At 39.2% G+C, this 16,268-nt stretch overlaps 2 protein-coding genes across 2 annotated transcripts; both read right to left on the bottom strand.

Moving 5' to 3' along the window:
- Positions 1–120: 120 nt before the first annotated feature.
- LRRC66 (leucine rich repeat containing 66) lies at positions 121–8,780 on the bottom strand. Its single transcript, XM_059844851.1, has 5 exons — positions 7,961–8,780; positions 5,387–5,556; positions 4,546–4,876; positions 1,402–3,134; positions 121–867 (listed from the first exon to the last, which is right to left on the bottom strand). Exons 1-5 carry the CDS (start codon positions 8,454–8,456, stop codon positions 121–123), a joined length of 3,477 nt encoding a protein of 1,158 aa, XP_059700834.1. The 5' UTR covers positions 8,457–8,780.
- A 133-nt stretch (positions 8,781–8,913) lies between these two features.
- Positions 8,914–16,196, bottom strand: SGCB (sarcoglycan beta). Its single transcript, XM_059844850.1, has 6 exons — positions 16,130–16,196; positions 14,440–14,649; positions 13,470–13,655; positions 13,166–13,357; positions 12,553–12,684; positions 8,914–11,749 (listed from the first exon to the last, which is right to left on the bottom strand). Exons 1-6 carry the CDS (start codon positions 16,151–16,153, stop codon positions 11,546–11,548), a joined length of 948 nt encoding a protein of 315 aa, XP_059700833.1. The 5' UTR covers positions 16,154–16,196; the 3' UTR covers positions 8,914–11,545.
- Between the last annotated feature and the right edge of the window lie 72 nt (positions 16,197–16,268).

Below are 16,268 nucleotides of genomic sequence, written 5' to 3'. Positions count from 1 at the left end.
TATTGGGTTTTTTGCGAGTACCCTTCTAAACAAAAGTAATTTCACTTTAAAACAAAATAATGTTTGCACCTGTTGTAATGACATAAACACTGTGGGAGCGTAGTATTACCATTTTGTGTTTCAGCTATTGAAGTTTGTTCTCCTGCTTTGCAAAATATTAGCAAATCCATCAAATGCTCTTTTCTTCTTAACAAAAAACTGGTCCTGTCCCGAATTTGTCTGACTTTTTTGGCTGAGATTTTCACTGAAATTTTGGAGGTGTTCTCCAGTTGTTGCAGAATGGTTCTCCAGTTCTGTCAAAGCAGTGTGATCCTTTGTCTTGCTGGAGTCAGTGCTTTCAGAGACTGTATTTCCTGTAGGCTTTTGTGGGAAGGAACATGAACTGTATGGTGTGCTTTCATTGAAGAAACCTTGTGGGATTGAGAAGGAATATTCATCCTCATCACTCTGATCCAGTTGGAAGGGATCATCTGTTGTGAATTCTGACTGTGTTTTCCCAGAACTATGAAGATGCACCAGAACTGCTGTAGGACTACAAGACTGCATTTCTTCAGGCAGACTGTGATTCCTGGTATCCTGCAATTCTGTGAATCCATCAGAATTTTTCTCATCAGAACCTCTTTGCATTTTATCTGCACAAGCCTGCTTCTCCTGTGGTAGCAAGTCATCTTGCTGTGGAACAAACATGAAATGTTTCTCGGCTGTGTGTTCAGGCAGCAATTGAAGAGATGATTCTTGGCTGAAATGCAGCAGTGATGGTTTTTTTACAACTTCATTCAAACCAGTATCAGTGGAAGCAAAAATAAAGCCATTTTCCTCAGATGTACTCGTGTTTCTTTGGAATGTAACGGCTGCTTCACCGTGATTCTTTTCAGGGGAGTTCCTGGCTATATTCTCACCTGTACTTTCTGCTGGTGCATTTCCTTTTTGTTCTGTGTGACGGAAGCTGAGGAAGTGCTGTGGTTCTCTGGGAAACAGAGAAAGCTGCAGTTCATCCTCTTCAGAAGTTTTCTCTGTGTCATTTGTGGGAAAAGGTTTTAACTTAAGTACCATGTTACCAAGACCTGTACTTTGACTGTGGAGACAATCAGAAATAGAATTTTCTTCTGTGGACTCTGCATTAATAGCTGCTTCACCATGATTCTTTTCAGGGGAGTTCCTGGCTATATTCTCATCTGTACTTTCTGCTGGTGCATTTCCTTTTTGTTTTGTGTAACTGAAGCTAAGGAAGTGCTGTGGTTCTCTGGGAAGAAAAAGCTGCAGTTCATCCTCTTCAGAAGTTTTCTCTGTGTCATTTGTGGGAAAAGGTTTTAACTTAAGTACCATGTTACCAAAATCTGTACTTTGACTGTGGAGAAAATTAGAAAGAGAGTTTTCTACTGTGGACTCTGCATTAATGGCTGCTTCACCATGATTCTTTTCAGGGGAGTTCCTGGCTATATTCTCATCTGTACTTTCTGCTGGTGCATTTCCTTTTTGCTCTGTGTGACTGAAGCTGAGGAAGTGCTGTGGTTCTCTGGGAAACAGAGAAAGCTGCAGTTCATCCTCTTCAGAAGTTTTCTCTGTGTCATTTGTGGGAAAAGGTTTTAACTTAAGTAGCATGTTACCAAAATCTGTACTTTGACTATGGAGAGAATCAGAAATAGAGTTTTCTACTGTTGACCTTGCATTAGTGAAATAATCAAATGTAACTGGAATTTCTTGACTTGAAGAACTAACTGTATCTGGATCTGACATGCTTACATGGCCACTGCTTTTATCAGTGTAAGGGGATGATGTTTCCTGCATGGTGGTATCTGATCCATAATTAATAGTGGTTTCAAAATAGGCACTGTTCTCATCTTCATTTTTCCCAGTCTGCTGAAGTTCAGCAGTAATGTTTGGAGACTCTGGTGGTGTTACGAACTTCTCAGTTCCACTGTCTGTGTTGGCTTCATCGAGCAGTGACTGATACACTGGCAGGTTGTCACTAACACCAGGATATTCCACTTCAAAGTCTGCTAAAGAGCTACAGTCACTCATTGTGAATGGAGTCCCTTCAGCTGAAGAACTGTCACCAAATATATCAGCTGCAGCATCTTTTTCATCTGAATGTATCCTTTTACAGTCATGCTCTGTCGTGGGAAAGTTGTCTATTGTTTCACGGAGGCCTAAATTCTCAATATCTGCATCTCTTCTGAAGCTCCTGGGTGAAATAAAATCTCCAGCATCACTAGGTATATTTTTGTTGCCATTTAGACAAAGTTGTTCTTCACAGCTTTGCCTTCCCTGCATAAATTTTCTAGTGCGCCTGGGTTTATGATGTGAAAGAACACCTTTTCTTTCTGGAGAATCTGGTGTAACTTTTGTGACCTCAGACTGCAGCAGACCGGAGTTGTTTCTTACTTTGCTGTTTGGTGTTATTTCGTTGCTGTTCTGGTAATCCATCCTTACAAAAAATAGTCCAGTATCATAAACATTCATGCTTTCATTATTGTCAGTACTAGTTTGGACTTCTGAAAATGCTGGTGTTTTCTTCATGTTGGTCTCCGTATTGCTTTGTTTCTGGTACTCTGCTTTGGGATTTGGTGAATGTACACCACTGCCAGTGACATTTTCATACACAGTAGAAGCTTCTGTAGGAAAGATCAGAGTGTTTCTTAAAGAATTCTTATCACAAATGAATGTATTACGCTGCATATTTGTTGGCTTGCTTGCAGAAGACTCTCTGCTCAAGGTTTCATCTGAAAAAGCTTGGTTAGAATACGTGTGTTCTGAACCTGAATTTTTGTTCCTGCGCATGCGTCTCCACAGCCTCTCCAGGTAGGGTCTAGCAAAAGCACCCAGACAAAAAGCACAAACAAATGTAATGAGCACAGAGAGGGAGACAGCCAGTGCAAAGTTTGGCTGAGTTTCTTTCTCTCTAAAAGGAATGTCCCTGGCTTTTCTAACCAAAAATGCTGAGACTCCTTCTTTCACCTCTATATTGTAAATCAGATATTTCTCTTTTGTTGAATTAAAAAGACACAAATATAATCCTTCAGCAGTTTTCTCAGCCTTGTATATCACTAAATTCATTTTATCCAGTGTCATCTGAGGAAGACTGTGATTTTTTGAAATTCTGCCCTTAGGCGTCCACCAAGAGACTCCTTTGCCTGAAATGAAAGAAAATACAAACTCAGTCTTTGTTAAAAGCATAGTATACTTGGTTTACAGGGTCCAGTGATATTTTTAAGAATATACTCTGGACGATCTCTCATAATTTTAACAGTTTATTATAAACCTCATTTTCCTTTTATCCATCCTAAATGATTTTACATGGTACAAAGTCTGTTAAACCATATTACAGGTCTGTCCTAACTGCCTCCCATCTGAAAACACAGTACATGTGGGGTCTTAATTGTAGACTTTACAAGAAAAATGGTAACATGAGGAAGGAGGTCACTGAAATCATCTAAGCAAGTTCAGGGTTATACTAGAAACACCTGCAGATCTTCCTTGTGGAAGAGACATCTACAGCCAGCTGCTCTGCAGCCTGGCCATGGTCACTGTGCGCAGCTGTGGGATAAAACATCACCTCTTCACTGTCAGTGTTTCAACCACTGTGATTTTCCTCTAGTTCCTGATCTGACTGCAGCAAAAATGTCTGTAAATCAAGGGTGTTTATACAGACTGAGCAATTCTTCCAAACTTGAGCTAGTGTGGGCCATGGCTGGTTGTTGGCTTTTAGCAATTTGTTTCAAGGTTGCATTCTTGGCTTTGTCTTTGGATCAGCTTTTGTTCCCAGCTGAGTTTTGCTGCAATCCAGTGTGTTGATTTTAATCCAGGTTTCTGCGACTTTTCTTGTAAACAGACAAAGCAGGTGGCATTTCTGATAGGTCCTGCACATTTTCGTTTGGGGATGAAGTATTCCCAGGGGAAAGCCTTGCCACCTCCAAGTGCTATTAGTCCATTAGAGTTGAACCATTTTGCCTTATGGCACATGACAAATACACCTTCTGCTCTGAGTTTGGTCTTAGTTTTCCATCTGCATAGTCAGCCTTGGCTCTCTAGGTTTTGTTGCTTATACCCTCAATGTTCTCTATTAATTTTAAATGTAAGTGAAGTGTGTGCTACAGTGGCTGTACTTTTTTAGAAGAACTAGAAATCTTTTTTCCTGCAAATAAACCTTCAATTCCTTTTGCTGTAACTCAATACTGAAAACTATTGCATCCTTCTTGGTTTTCTACATGCCTCAGAAGTGCCACCCTGCTATTTGCTTCTTTGTTTCAGTCCAAAATAAACCAATACTTTTGCAATGTATTACTTACTGAAACTTATTTGTATGGAATTTAGCATCACTTCCTCCTTTAATGTAAGGAAGGAGATGAAGACTCAGGAAACCTAACTTTCAAATATTCTAAGCAGTATGCTACTTTCTAATGAAATATTTTTGCATGTTAAATTATTATTCAGATATTTTTAAACAGTGTCTTTAGAAAGACATTTTAAAAACCAGATTTATTTGATCATTCTGCATTCATTTGGATTTTAGTAGCATTTGAATGGAGTGCCTGATTTACATACCCCTTATGTTGTCCAAGTTACAGGTCAGCACTGATGTGTTCCCTGTTGGGAGTGTGGCCTTTTTGAGCACAACATTGTCCCTGCAGTTTAAATGGAAACTTGAAAGATACAGCAGAGGTTTCTGGGAGTTGTTGGCAGACTTATTGTATGAAAGGCTCCATTTCTGCCTTGTGGAGTCAAAGACAAAATGAAAGAAATGTCTAAAAGCATTTAGCCTGCAGTTAAATATCCAGGCATTCTTTGACAAATACACTTCAAGTTGAAAAAAATTCAAACTGACTAGTAGCTGTGGTAGAGGGATTGTCAGAGCATTTTCACGGAGATCCACGACCTATGTGGAAACAGCACAGAATTAATTTGATAAGGCTTACAGTGGAATTCTTATTGCAACATCTTCCAACAGTGTTTCAGTGTACAAGCAATTCTGTAGTTCTGTGAATCTGCTTAGGATTTCAATAATGTTCTAAGCTTTTTAATGTAGATGAAAAATTGAAATGGTGGTGTTTGGGTTTCTCCCATTGTAGACTTACCTCTGTGTGAATAGGGAGCTGCAGAGCTCTTGCCATGGAAGGGATGGGGGTGGAAAGAGACATGTGTTGTTATGGATTGGTTTATGGCATAGAGAAATCGTGAATTTATGGTTATATCTGTAAATTTCAGCGTGTGTGTTTTCCTACATGTAAAAAGTAAATATATGAAATATTATTTTTCACCATTTTCTCTAGTTTTTAAATTCTACACTAGTATAATAATCAGAACCATATAATCATGCTGAATAGTTGGTAAATAATATCTTTAATGATTACCATAAAATATTGAAACAGCTGTATTGCTTTAAAACCTGTAATTTGTTGAGATCTCTGAAGGCATCTGGATGAATTTTAGTTATCTTGTTTTTTCGCAGGTCAATGTCCTTCAGCTGTGAACAGTTTTGAAAATCCTTTGGGTCAATCTGTTGTATGGCATTGGATGACATATGGACAGTTTGTAAAGACTGCAGGAGACCTAGCCCTAGGAAGAAAAAAACCCTATTTTACATTTCATATTCTTGTTTTCTCAGTTGTATCAAGTGTCTTTATAAAATTCTTTGCAACAAAATTCCTTCCATTCCTCACTATTGCAATGAGTGGCTGCAGCCTTTGTGTTATGCCTTTTCTAGTCAGGGGTTGTCCCATTCTAAAAGCTGCATAGCATCAACAGCTGGCACATTAAAACATTCACAGTCAATGAATGTCTTAAAAATTGACACTTTCATAAAGGCCACTAGCATTTCTTTCTGTTATCAAAATTATTCTGACTTTGATTTCTGTACTTTGAGCAAGCTTCTCTGGAGAACTGGAGGTAGGAAAGGAGTGTGAAAAGGCTAAAATATATTGAGTTGACAAGGTCCAAATATGCTTATTGCAAGTAAAAGATAGAGATGCAGAAGGTGAGACAGTATCTCCTATCCATTTGCATGTGCAATTTTATGGGAGTTTCTCATATGTGGAAGTACTTGAACTGTATTCCTAGGATGTAAAACCAAATGAAAACAAAGCCATGTTGTTGCTTATGCCTATCTGCCTGTGAATTATGAAGCAAGACAGTATATTCTTCAGTGTATCCTAGTTACAATAACATACACCTTGCATGAGGAACACTTTTGTTTGCTGGAGACACCTTATTGTTTTGAGGTGCTGTGAAGGCAGCCCCTGAAGCTCCAGCCTGCTAGGTCCAGTGGAAAGGCAGGCACCTGAACACTCAGCATGCCCACCAATGCTCAGTGTTCAGCACAGCAGTACCACTCTAAAGTGATTTTTGATCACACAGCATTGTTCAGAAGCTACTGGTTCTTAACAATTTTGCCCTCGGTGCTACCTTGTTTATCAGAAACCTCTTTTCTCAGACAGGAGTTCTGTTTGCTGAGTAATTGATCTTTGGGTTTATTGTGAAAAGTGGAGGATATGATTCATTCCTGGTATAAAACTACAGGTAGGTGATAGGAAAGGCATGCAGAAGTTCTGGCACTTCATAAATTCATCAGTGTACCTACATGAGGAATTGTACTGTGGCTACGTCCCTGAATTTAAGTTTGTGCCAAAAATATACACTGGTATGGCACCAGTGGGCAGCAGCCTTACTCCTGGGGTGGGTGGGGGAAGGTAGGGGAAGGGTTTTTCTGTGGGAAACCTCTGGTATAGAACTGCATATTGTGTTTTCTTTCCAGAGCTTAAACTTTAGAATTTCAGTGAAGTGTTTTGGACAAGAATAAGGTTCTGAACATGTATTTAAATGAATATAGGATTTAAGTATAACTTGAAATACGGTGGTACCATGCACAGCAATTTGAACTTAAAAAACTGAGAGTCTCTTATAGAAGAGGATTGATCTGTCTGACCTTCTGAGGCATCCTATAATAGGCAGTCAAATTTATATAAATCAAATGAAATCATATTTATCTATATCAAAACAAATCAAATCTTAATAGATATATTTTAAAATGTAAGCTTTTCTATACTGCCTATTCAGATACCTTTTCTATACAGATACTACAAAATCATTAAATGAAATGGGTTTCCTGTGTGCCAGAGAATTATTTAATACCATAAAAGGAGAAAAATGGAACTTTCATGATCCTGTGTAGGGGCAAATATATTATCTTTGTGTGACTTCAGGGGATAAGTGGCATTTTTGTTTGTCACCACTTGTCCTCCTGTCCTCTCATGAATCTGATGGTGCTATTAGACATCAATAAATTCAACATATTGTATAGGACAGGGTTGCTCATCTGGTAGCTTCTGCTTCATTTAAACTGTTTGGTCACTGTGACTCATCCCTGGATAAAGGCTAAGCTGCCCAGCATGGTTCAGTGACCAGCAAAGCCCTTCTCAAAGTCTCTGGAAGCCTTACAGCCATCTCCTGTTCTACCAAGGTGTCGCTGTGATCGAGTATTAAACGGCACTGAGCAAAATTGTTAGCAATGAACAAAATATATTTTCCTGTCTCCGAAATACCGAAACTATAGCAAGTTTTATTTAAGAGTGTTGATTTCCTTCTGAAGGGTAGTATGAAATTAATGATCTGTAATTGTTTTGGCGTTAAAGTCCATGACTGCGATGTGGAGGCTGGTAGTTTTCCAAAGATCCATACTCCCCCTTTCTGTACAAGTAAGAATACTGCTTGGGCTCTTAAAGGATAAAACTGGTTATATTTGACTGCTATTAATGCAGTACAGTTGCCAACACTCTATTAAAAAACCTAACAAAGTAAACAACCGATTTACTTCCGCCTCTGTATTTGCCAGTGAAACTTTCCCTCACCTTAAGTATAAGAAAATGAGAAAGTCACATTCTGGATTCAGTAAGATGTATGAATTATATCCAAAGCCAACCTACCCCTTGGGAATCAAGTCCTTAAAGATTTTTGAAATGCTTACCTCTTGGAACTGTATTAAGATTATTTCTTTCAACTGACAATACTTTCAAAGCAGGCAGGAGACGATCAACAATGTTGTACTTTTTAGACCCATGTGCAGGTGTAGGCATTTCCAGTGTGAGGGTGTGGATGACATTACCACTGAGATTTAGAGTTTCTAAATTGGGTAAATTTGTACAGGTAGTTAAGGTGAGTTCAGAAATCAGGTTGTTACTGAGGTTCAGGTGTTTTAGCATCCAGTCTTCATTTCTTCCATCAGAGCACACAAAAGTCTTAATATTATTGTAACTCAAATCAGCTGTTATTGCTATTTGTGATGTATCTTCTGGAATAGTAGATATTCTGGTAAAAGAGCAATTCAGTAAGGACTGCCCATCCCACTGGCACTCTGAACGGCGATGTGTAGCAGGAAGGATCCGCTGGGACTTGGCTCCCACTGATCCAGGAAGATTAAAGTAAAGGACCACAGCTATGACATGCAAGTGATAGTTATCCATAGTATCTATATGTAAAATGTAGAATTATGGTTAAATTCAGCACAAGGATAGAAAGCATAAAGAGTCTGACATTAAAACACCAAATAACCACAGCATTACCAACATTCTGCCTTGAACATTCAATTTTGGAGTCTCATTTTCAAAAAGAGCATTCATAAACTGGTAACCTCCCTCCTCCCCCAGCTATCCCAAAAAACAATTAGAACCTTTTTTTCCTTTTCCAGCCTTTTGGTCGAGAAACACAACTTCTTGGGAGCTTGAGATCTAACAACAGTGGAGACTTTTGAACTCTGCTTCAGGTATTGCACACAATTACACTGAGCAAAGTCCACCACATACAATCTATGACAAACAGGTGTGGAACAATTTTTATAGTTCCAGCTGTCATATCAATAGCACAACAATGTATTTTTAATGAAAAACTATATTCTTACAAATAACACTTCCGGACTGCAGCTGCATCTTAGAATTTATTGTTTTATTTCAAAACAAGCAATTGAAATTCTACTGCCTTTCACCCACTGGAACAACCACCACACTTAAAGATGATGAGAGCTCTTCACATACAAGTTGTTTCAGTATACCCAGTATGGCATTTTACAGAGGCATGTAGAATATACTTTATACATGCAGAATCTTAGGTGCATCTGTGAGCTGAAATAAACAGTGTTCCACTCAATGTTTTAAATACATATAAAAAATTGTACCTTAGGCAGTTAGAAGATAAACAAGTAAATGCTCAGCAGAGGCATGTGTGGTGCCAACATTTCTCAAAATGTGTAATATAAATATAATACATATTAACAATACATAGTGGCTAGCAAATATGATAATTTATTTTATTTGGTATTTTTATGATTGGTTTTGCTACATTTTGACAAAAAAAAATCCACACTTCAAAAACAATTCTGCAGATCATGATTTAAGAGTACCTTTGTGACAAATCTTTTAGCTGTACATTGCACACAGTATTTTAAAAAGAACTCTTGATACTTACAAGAATCCAATACTAGCATATAGGCATTTCAGTATTAATCAGAGAAGAGCTTTAATACGTGTTTAACCTACTTGACCAAGGTAGTATCTGTCACTTTCAAGATGTACTTCAGCTTTGAGGATACTGCTCTTCATATTTTTTAATATGTGTTTGCATTTGTATACATAAAGTGACAAATTTCCATTAGCATGAGAGTGAAAATTCTAAAAATGTTAGTTCATTTCCTCCTCTTAACTCTAACAGATACTGAGTCACTGCTTAGCAGCAAAGGTGGGTGTAAAGCAGCAAAATGTGTGTTAAAGTGTTTAGTAACTACTAACTCTGATAAAACTATGAGGTCCATGAAGGAAGTATGCAAAATGTTAGTACTTCCCCACAATCTTTAATGTGAGAACTCAGTGTTTTTAGCTACAATATGTTCTGCTTATTCTGATTTTGTCAGAACAGCTAAACTGCTGTCCAGCCCAAAAAATGCAACAACTACTGAGCATCAAAATCTGGCTTTGCCTTTAAGCAGTGAGGGAAATGTGACTCCTCTGACCTCCCCCATGTGCTGTAATGCCTGACTGATGGAATACCCCTCCAAAAATCACTTCCACCCACACACATACTGTATGAGTGCTTACTGCCTGCCAGTAAATTCAGAAACTGGGACTTTAGATATGAATTTCTTGTTACAGCAGGAGCTGATTTGTATTTTATGGAATCCTATGTACTTTGAGTGCTGTAAAACAAGGGTAGATAGTTTATCTTCCTGTAACAAATAATCAATTCTGAAGTTAATGTGTAAAACTTACATAATTTTTAGGTAAAGAAGTGTGTGCTTATCAAAAAACTTTTCAAAAAGCTGTTACAAAGTCACTTTGAGACCTCCAATATTAAGGTTACTTGATGCTACTGCAAAAGAAAGCGGTTTTAAACTGAAGAAATACATGGGGTGAGGAAAGAGGGAATTTTATAAATAGCTGGTCTATTTTTAGCACAAAACACCTCACTGCTGCAAAAGCAGTTGGAAGGCTCTAATAGGCCCCAGTTCACCACAGTTTCACTGCTGACAAATTCTAATACACATGTGTTTACTTTGCTGTCCTACCACCACATTTATTATTACAGACCTGCAGTTTAACTTGAGAATTTAATGTTTTGATGTTCTCAGTAATGCATCAGTACTGACATTTATGAGGAAGGAGAGATCTGATCTCAGACACTGCTGCAACAGTTATGCTCAGATTATTACCCATTGATTAATGGACTCAGACACTGTTCACATTAGAACACCCAGGAAAACACTATTTTTGGGTAGTAAGCAAGTTGTAAGTACATTTTAAAAAATGTACTTTTACTATAAGCACATTTTATAAGTACTTCACATAAATTAAGCAACTGCAGAATGCATTAACTGCACAGATAGAATGGAAGTTCAAGCAACACTTCAATAACCACAAGACTACTTCAAAATTCAAGTTAAATTTCCATACTCAGTATTACTTTGCAAATATTATTTTATGATAGCCTAATTTTTTAACAATGTGAGAATGAATACATGGCAGAAACAATACGATATTTTAAAGTGAATCTGCCACTACCCCTCTTAGTACACATCTGGTATGACACCTAAGTTTGGGGTAAATCAATATATCAAAAAGAAAGAAGAGAAAAGTCTGCCACTTCAGCCATCCTAGGAAAATCTATTTCCAACAAAAAGCTGACATTCCTGTTGAAGTACTTGAGACTGCAGTTGTATTCTCAGCAGTCTGCAAGGTCTTGGGACGTAGGACAAAAACCTCCTCTAGAGACAACTGTAGGCAGTAGAGCTGCTGCCAAGATCATGTTCTTTACATATATTCTACTGATCCCAATTCAAGAAGGTACTTCAGTATGCATGTACACTGAAACCTTACAGATTCAGTGCCACTATTGCAGCTAACAGGATGATAACCTAATGTTGCTGACCGTAACAGCCTTTCCTTAAAAATACTATGTAAGAAACGTTAGTATAAACTGCTGTAAAAAAAGAAACCCTGGAAGGCATGCAATTACTTCATACAAATCTATGTAAACACCAAGGAGGCCTGTCCCAGCAGCAGCTGTTTCAGTGCGTGGCTCCACACGGGTTGACAGAGGTCTGGCAGCCCATGTTGTGCCCGGTGACCTGGACCTTGAAGAGCGTCCCGTCGGCGCACATGCACAGCTTGAAGCGCAGCCAGTTGCCGTTATTGAACTGCTCCCCGTATGAAGAGCTTGGCAGCCGTGACGGGCTGACCATCACAGTTCCGTTCAGGATGATGCTGTTTTCCTATTAAGGAGAGTAAAAAAAAAAAAAAAAAATTGTAGAATTACAACTTCTAATGTAAATAAGGCAGATTGTTTTTGAGAAGGACAAACTGGTTAAATGGATAAATAACAGCTCTAGGATGGCTGTAAAATCAACAATAATAAAAAAGGTATGTATACAAATGTTTAAGTTTTAATGAAAATTAGAGTGATGCCTATGGATTTCTAGTCAGCAATGTACTTTGCTATTCCAGTGGTGGATTGATATGGAGAAAAGTCACCCTACTGCTGTCTTTCATGTTACATTCTTATTAGCAATTGCTGTAAATATAAAATATGGACATGAAACAGGCAACTGAATTCATACATGAAATTCATTCACACTTGTAAGTGCATATACTCTATTTTTACCCTTTTTTTCCATCACTCCGTATATACTGCCACCTTAATCTCCAAAAATCTTAAAGGAATGCTAGTGAGTCTTACAGCAGCAGCACAGAAGGTAATCAACCCTGGTTAAGCTTCCAGAGGAGATGAACTCCCTTTGGTATTCATGTCAGTACAGAGGCCAATAGCTTAGCTTTAACAGCATAGTAGGTTTTTGGTGTCTTAACAGTAGTAAATCAATGTTACCTGAAGCTACTAATCCACTACTTAACAGCAAAGTAATAAATCATCTATTTAAATCCTACTAAATATACTGACTTTTATGTATGAGTAATTTATATAAAAAGTTTGAAGCCATATAAAGCTGCATCAGTTTACTATCAGCCTAAATTTGAAACTAAGCTGTTAAAAAAAATTGCTTTGATTTGAAATACTTACTGCTTTAAGTTCCATGTTTCCACCCATTCGAAACTCAATTGTCTTGCCTGTGATGAAAACACCTTCATTTCCTCGGACAATGGCACGACCATCAACCTTTATGTTTAGATCACTGGTTGCATTGCTGGTAATCTAAGAACACAACCAAGAAAACTGTATTATGGATTAGTGAAAATGTGCCACTTGTGTTTGTCTGAGTACCTTTAATTACCTTAAAAGTAGTGCTGTGCAATTTAATAAAAAACTTGAATTTCCCTTCTGCCACTAGCTTCTGCATATTTGTTATTTTCCATGTTCAGTTTCAAAACAGGATTACTGAATTTTGGAAGATATGTAAAATTAATTTTTTGTATAAAGATAACAATTCATATGACAATTTTATGGGATAAAACACTTGTACCAAATACAGGCTTCCTGTTAAGACAGATTATGTAAATTTACCCCTCTGTTTTCACTGAATCTGTTCCTCCTATGTATTTATAGTTGTGGGTGTTTTTTCTGCAACAGGATTGCTCAGTGCTTCCAAAGGCACACTGAACCCCCTATAAAACCACTAACCCTACTCTAAACAATGGGCTGTAGTCTCATTACTTACAAAAAATAAGACACATACCCTCTCTGTAGAGGCCTTTTGTACATTCAAGATTTTAACTCCATTTGGCAGATGAAACTCATGAGTTTCATAGTCAGTGCTGAACAAAGTATTTTGTGTTCGTGGGTCAACAAATTCCATGCCAATATCGCTGGTGATAGAAGTTTTGTCTTTTTCCACGCTAAGCTTGGTTGTTCCTTGCTGAAATACAATCTTCAGAAATAAAGGCATGAACTTAATGATGTTTCAAATGTAACATTTATTAGCAATGTGAGTGTAATTTTCTAGTGTGGCTCACACACTTTCAATTCATGGTAAAACTTACAGGCTGATTATTCCCAGTGATCACCAAGTCTTCGTTCCGTCTCCCCCCCACAGTGCTTTTATATAGGGGATGTATAACACCCATGTCAGACACCTGCTTAAACCGCAGCAAGCCACTCTCATGGAATTCCATACTGTCACAACCATTGGGACCAATTCTTATCACTGCCCAGATAACCAGGGTAATCTGAAAGAGAAACACATGTTCAAGGATTATGTTGATTGTTCACATCTTCCTACCACATTTATTGTATTAATCAGATGTTTTATTTCAACAATTATTAATGCCAGTGTTTAAGTGAGCTTTTTAAGTGTGAGTTGACTTTAGTTTGTTCCAACTGAAAACATCATAGCACATTTAATTATGAAAAGCATTTTAAATTATTTTTAGATTTACCTGAAACAGTAACTGAAATGATTTATATATATATGAAATATTAAATCAAATCCATAGTTATATCTTTTTTCTGTTCAGGGGTAATAATTAATTAAACAAATTTCCTGAACAGTTCAGCTTGGTATATAGTATGTTGAAAGGCAAGAATGCATCCTCCCAGATGGATGTGCAATCATGAAAAATAATTTATTACTTCTCATCAACCAAGCAATAAAAATGTGATTATTAGAACAATGAATCTTTAAATTGTAGTGGCTTATTAATTCTGAATGTTCACAGCTCTGTAACATAAAATATAACCATGTTTTATATGCCATATATCATGAATGCATTTGTACTAACAACACTTCTCATGAGATGACCATTATTACCAAAATACTCATGCCTGAACTTACACCATTCTTTCATCTAACCTTGCTCAGACTACAAAATAACTAAAAAGAAAGAAGAAAAATGCGAATCTCCTTCAATACATTTTAAGTCCTCAGCTGTACTGGAAACATTTTTTTTTTTAACTGGACTGTCAAGATGAAATACGACCTAATGTTGCTTACACTATAGCTATTATACTCACAATCAGATTGATGACGGCCAAAATAAAAAGAACAACAATCACACATATGGCCAAGTTGCCTTTCCTGCCACGTAACCCTGTCTTATGGAGACGGTCTTCATCAATTGGAATGTATCCTGCTTTGAAGTTACTGTTGTGCTCCTTATTAACATTCCTGCGTTCCACAGCCTTCTCTCGCATAGACTTCTTCACCGGGCCGTTAGAGCTTTGCTGTAACACAAGGCATGGGTCAGCTTTAAAAGGCATGCAAATTAGCTACAATGGCACACACATATGTATGCAAAAAATGTAAATTGACTAGTGGGATATATTGGATATTATGTTCAGTATTAGTTTAAAGTCTGGCACCTGGCTGTCAGAATATACACTTAGAACCACAGCAACCTCTGCTAGCACAATGACTAAATTTAAAATCCAGATACTTTCAGACAATATATGGCTTTATATCTCATTTTTATCATGGCAGATAGGAATTCTTAATGTTACAGTTAAAAAAATAAAACCAGCTACCAAGAAATTAATTAAGTTTTTACCTCTCAGGGATGATACAGGACATAACTGGCAAGTCATCTGCCAATACACAGGATTTTAGTTCTCTCCATGCTCATATGTGATAGATTCCCAGTAACTATTCAAAAAGAGTGTGGTGGATACAGTTTTTGAATTAGTTTGACAGCACAGGGTTTGCATTCAACTCCTGTTGCTCGCGTGAAGCACTGAGAAAGATACTGTGAGGCTTCAAACTTGGCATGGGGAACTTGGACAGAGTAGCTTTCATGTAATAATCTGAAGTTATGAGATTGTAAGGGATAGCCTGTCAATGTAACGAAGTAATAGAGGAAACTCTTGCACATATTCATAGTAAAAATAAACCTATAATGTATTTTCATAGCTGACCAAAATTTTGTTCCACTTCCCTTGAATGGAACGGTTTGTTATTTAGGGATTCACATCTTCAAAGAAGGAGTTTGATCTTTTGGATGGAATTAAGTTTCTTCACCTGAAATGAACCCTAAAGCTACACCTTAAGTAACTGCACTTGCACATATCTACACTGATGTAACGAGTAACAACACCGTGTTTTCTTCTGCTGTTGAAGAACTATTAAGAGAAGGTGTTGAGAAAAGTGCTTGACCTGGACGAGTTGTGGAGGCTTCCCTGCCACGGAGATGTTCTGGACGCCCTGTGACCCTGCAGACCCCACACGTGCTGCGGAGCCCCGCAGGCACCCACGGCTGCCTCCCGCCCCCTCGGCAGCGCCAAGCGCCTCGACAGGCGCGGCGGCGGCGTCCCCGCACCGCTCAAATGCCAGGCGCCTCACGCCTAGGGCACTAAGTATTTCTGTCACACACCCACGCCTGCGGGCAGGACGGCGCCGCTCCGGGCCGCCCCGCCCGGACAGCAGGCTCGGGCCATCTCTCCCCGGCACGGCCGAGCCTCCCGTCCGAACAGTACTGGGCACAAGGCGGGAAGGGCCGCCCGAACGCCCTTTCTCCCCTCCCCAGCCACACCGCTCCGGCGCCACACCAACCTCGCCCACCGCGGCGAAAATGGCGCCCCCGCCCACGCACCCCCCTCCGCGAACAGCACCCCCGGCCGTACCGCCGGGTCCCCGCGGCCCCGCTCCCCCCTGGCCCCGGCGGGGACGGCGCCGCCGCCTCGCCGTGCCCGTGTCCCGCTGCGGACGGACCTGCTCGGGGGCGGCCGCCGCCATCTTTCCCCGCCGCCGCCGCCGCCGCCGCCGCCGCCGCCGCCGCCGCCGCTGCGCGGGGGCCGCGGGCGCCCCCTGGTGCCGCTCCGCGCGCCGGGTCCCTGCGCCTCGCGCCCAC

Source organism: Haemorhous mexicanus, chromosome 4, assembly GCF_027477595.1.
Source record: "Haemorhous mexicanus isolate bHaeMex1 chromosome 4, bHaeMex1.pri, whole genome shotgun sequence".
NCBI lineage: Eukaryota > Metazoa > Chordata > Aves > Passeriformes > Fringillidae > Haemorhous > Haemorhous mexicanus.
This window is presented reverse-complemented; position numbering and strand designations above follow the sequence as displayed.

What these genes read in the sequence shown, in the direction of transcription:
- LRRC66 (XM_059844851.1), bottom strand. Translation starts at nt 8,456, where the DNA reads ATGGATAACTATCACTTGCATGTCATAGCTGTGGTCCTTTACTTTAAT. An exon ending in GAGATCTCAACAAATTACAG is followed by an intron (nt 4,877 to 5,386) that starts GTTTTAAAGCAA and finishes GTTTCCACATAG; the next exon opens with GTCGTGGATCTCCGTGAAAA. An exon ending in AAAAGAATCATGGTGAAGCA is followed by an intron (nt 868 to 1,401) that starts GCCATTAATGCA and finishes TCCCCTGAAAAG; the next exon opens with AATCACGGTGAAGCAGCCGT.
- SGCB (XM_059844850.1), bottom strand. Translation starts at nt 16,153, where the DNA reads ATGGCGGCGGCCGCCCCCGAGCAG. An exon ending in TGGCCGTCATCAATCTGATT is followed by an intron (nt 13,656 to 14,439) that starts GTGAGTATAATA and finishes TTTCTCTTTCAG; the next exon opens with ATTACCCTGGTTATCTGGGC. An exon ending in GAAACATGGAACTTAAAGCA is followed by an intron (nt 11,750 to 12,552) that starts GTAAGTATTTCA and finishes TCTCCTTAATAG; the next exon opens with GAAAACAGCATCATCCTGAA.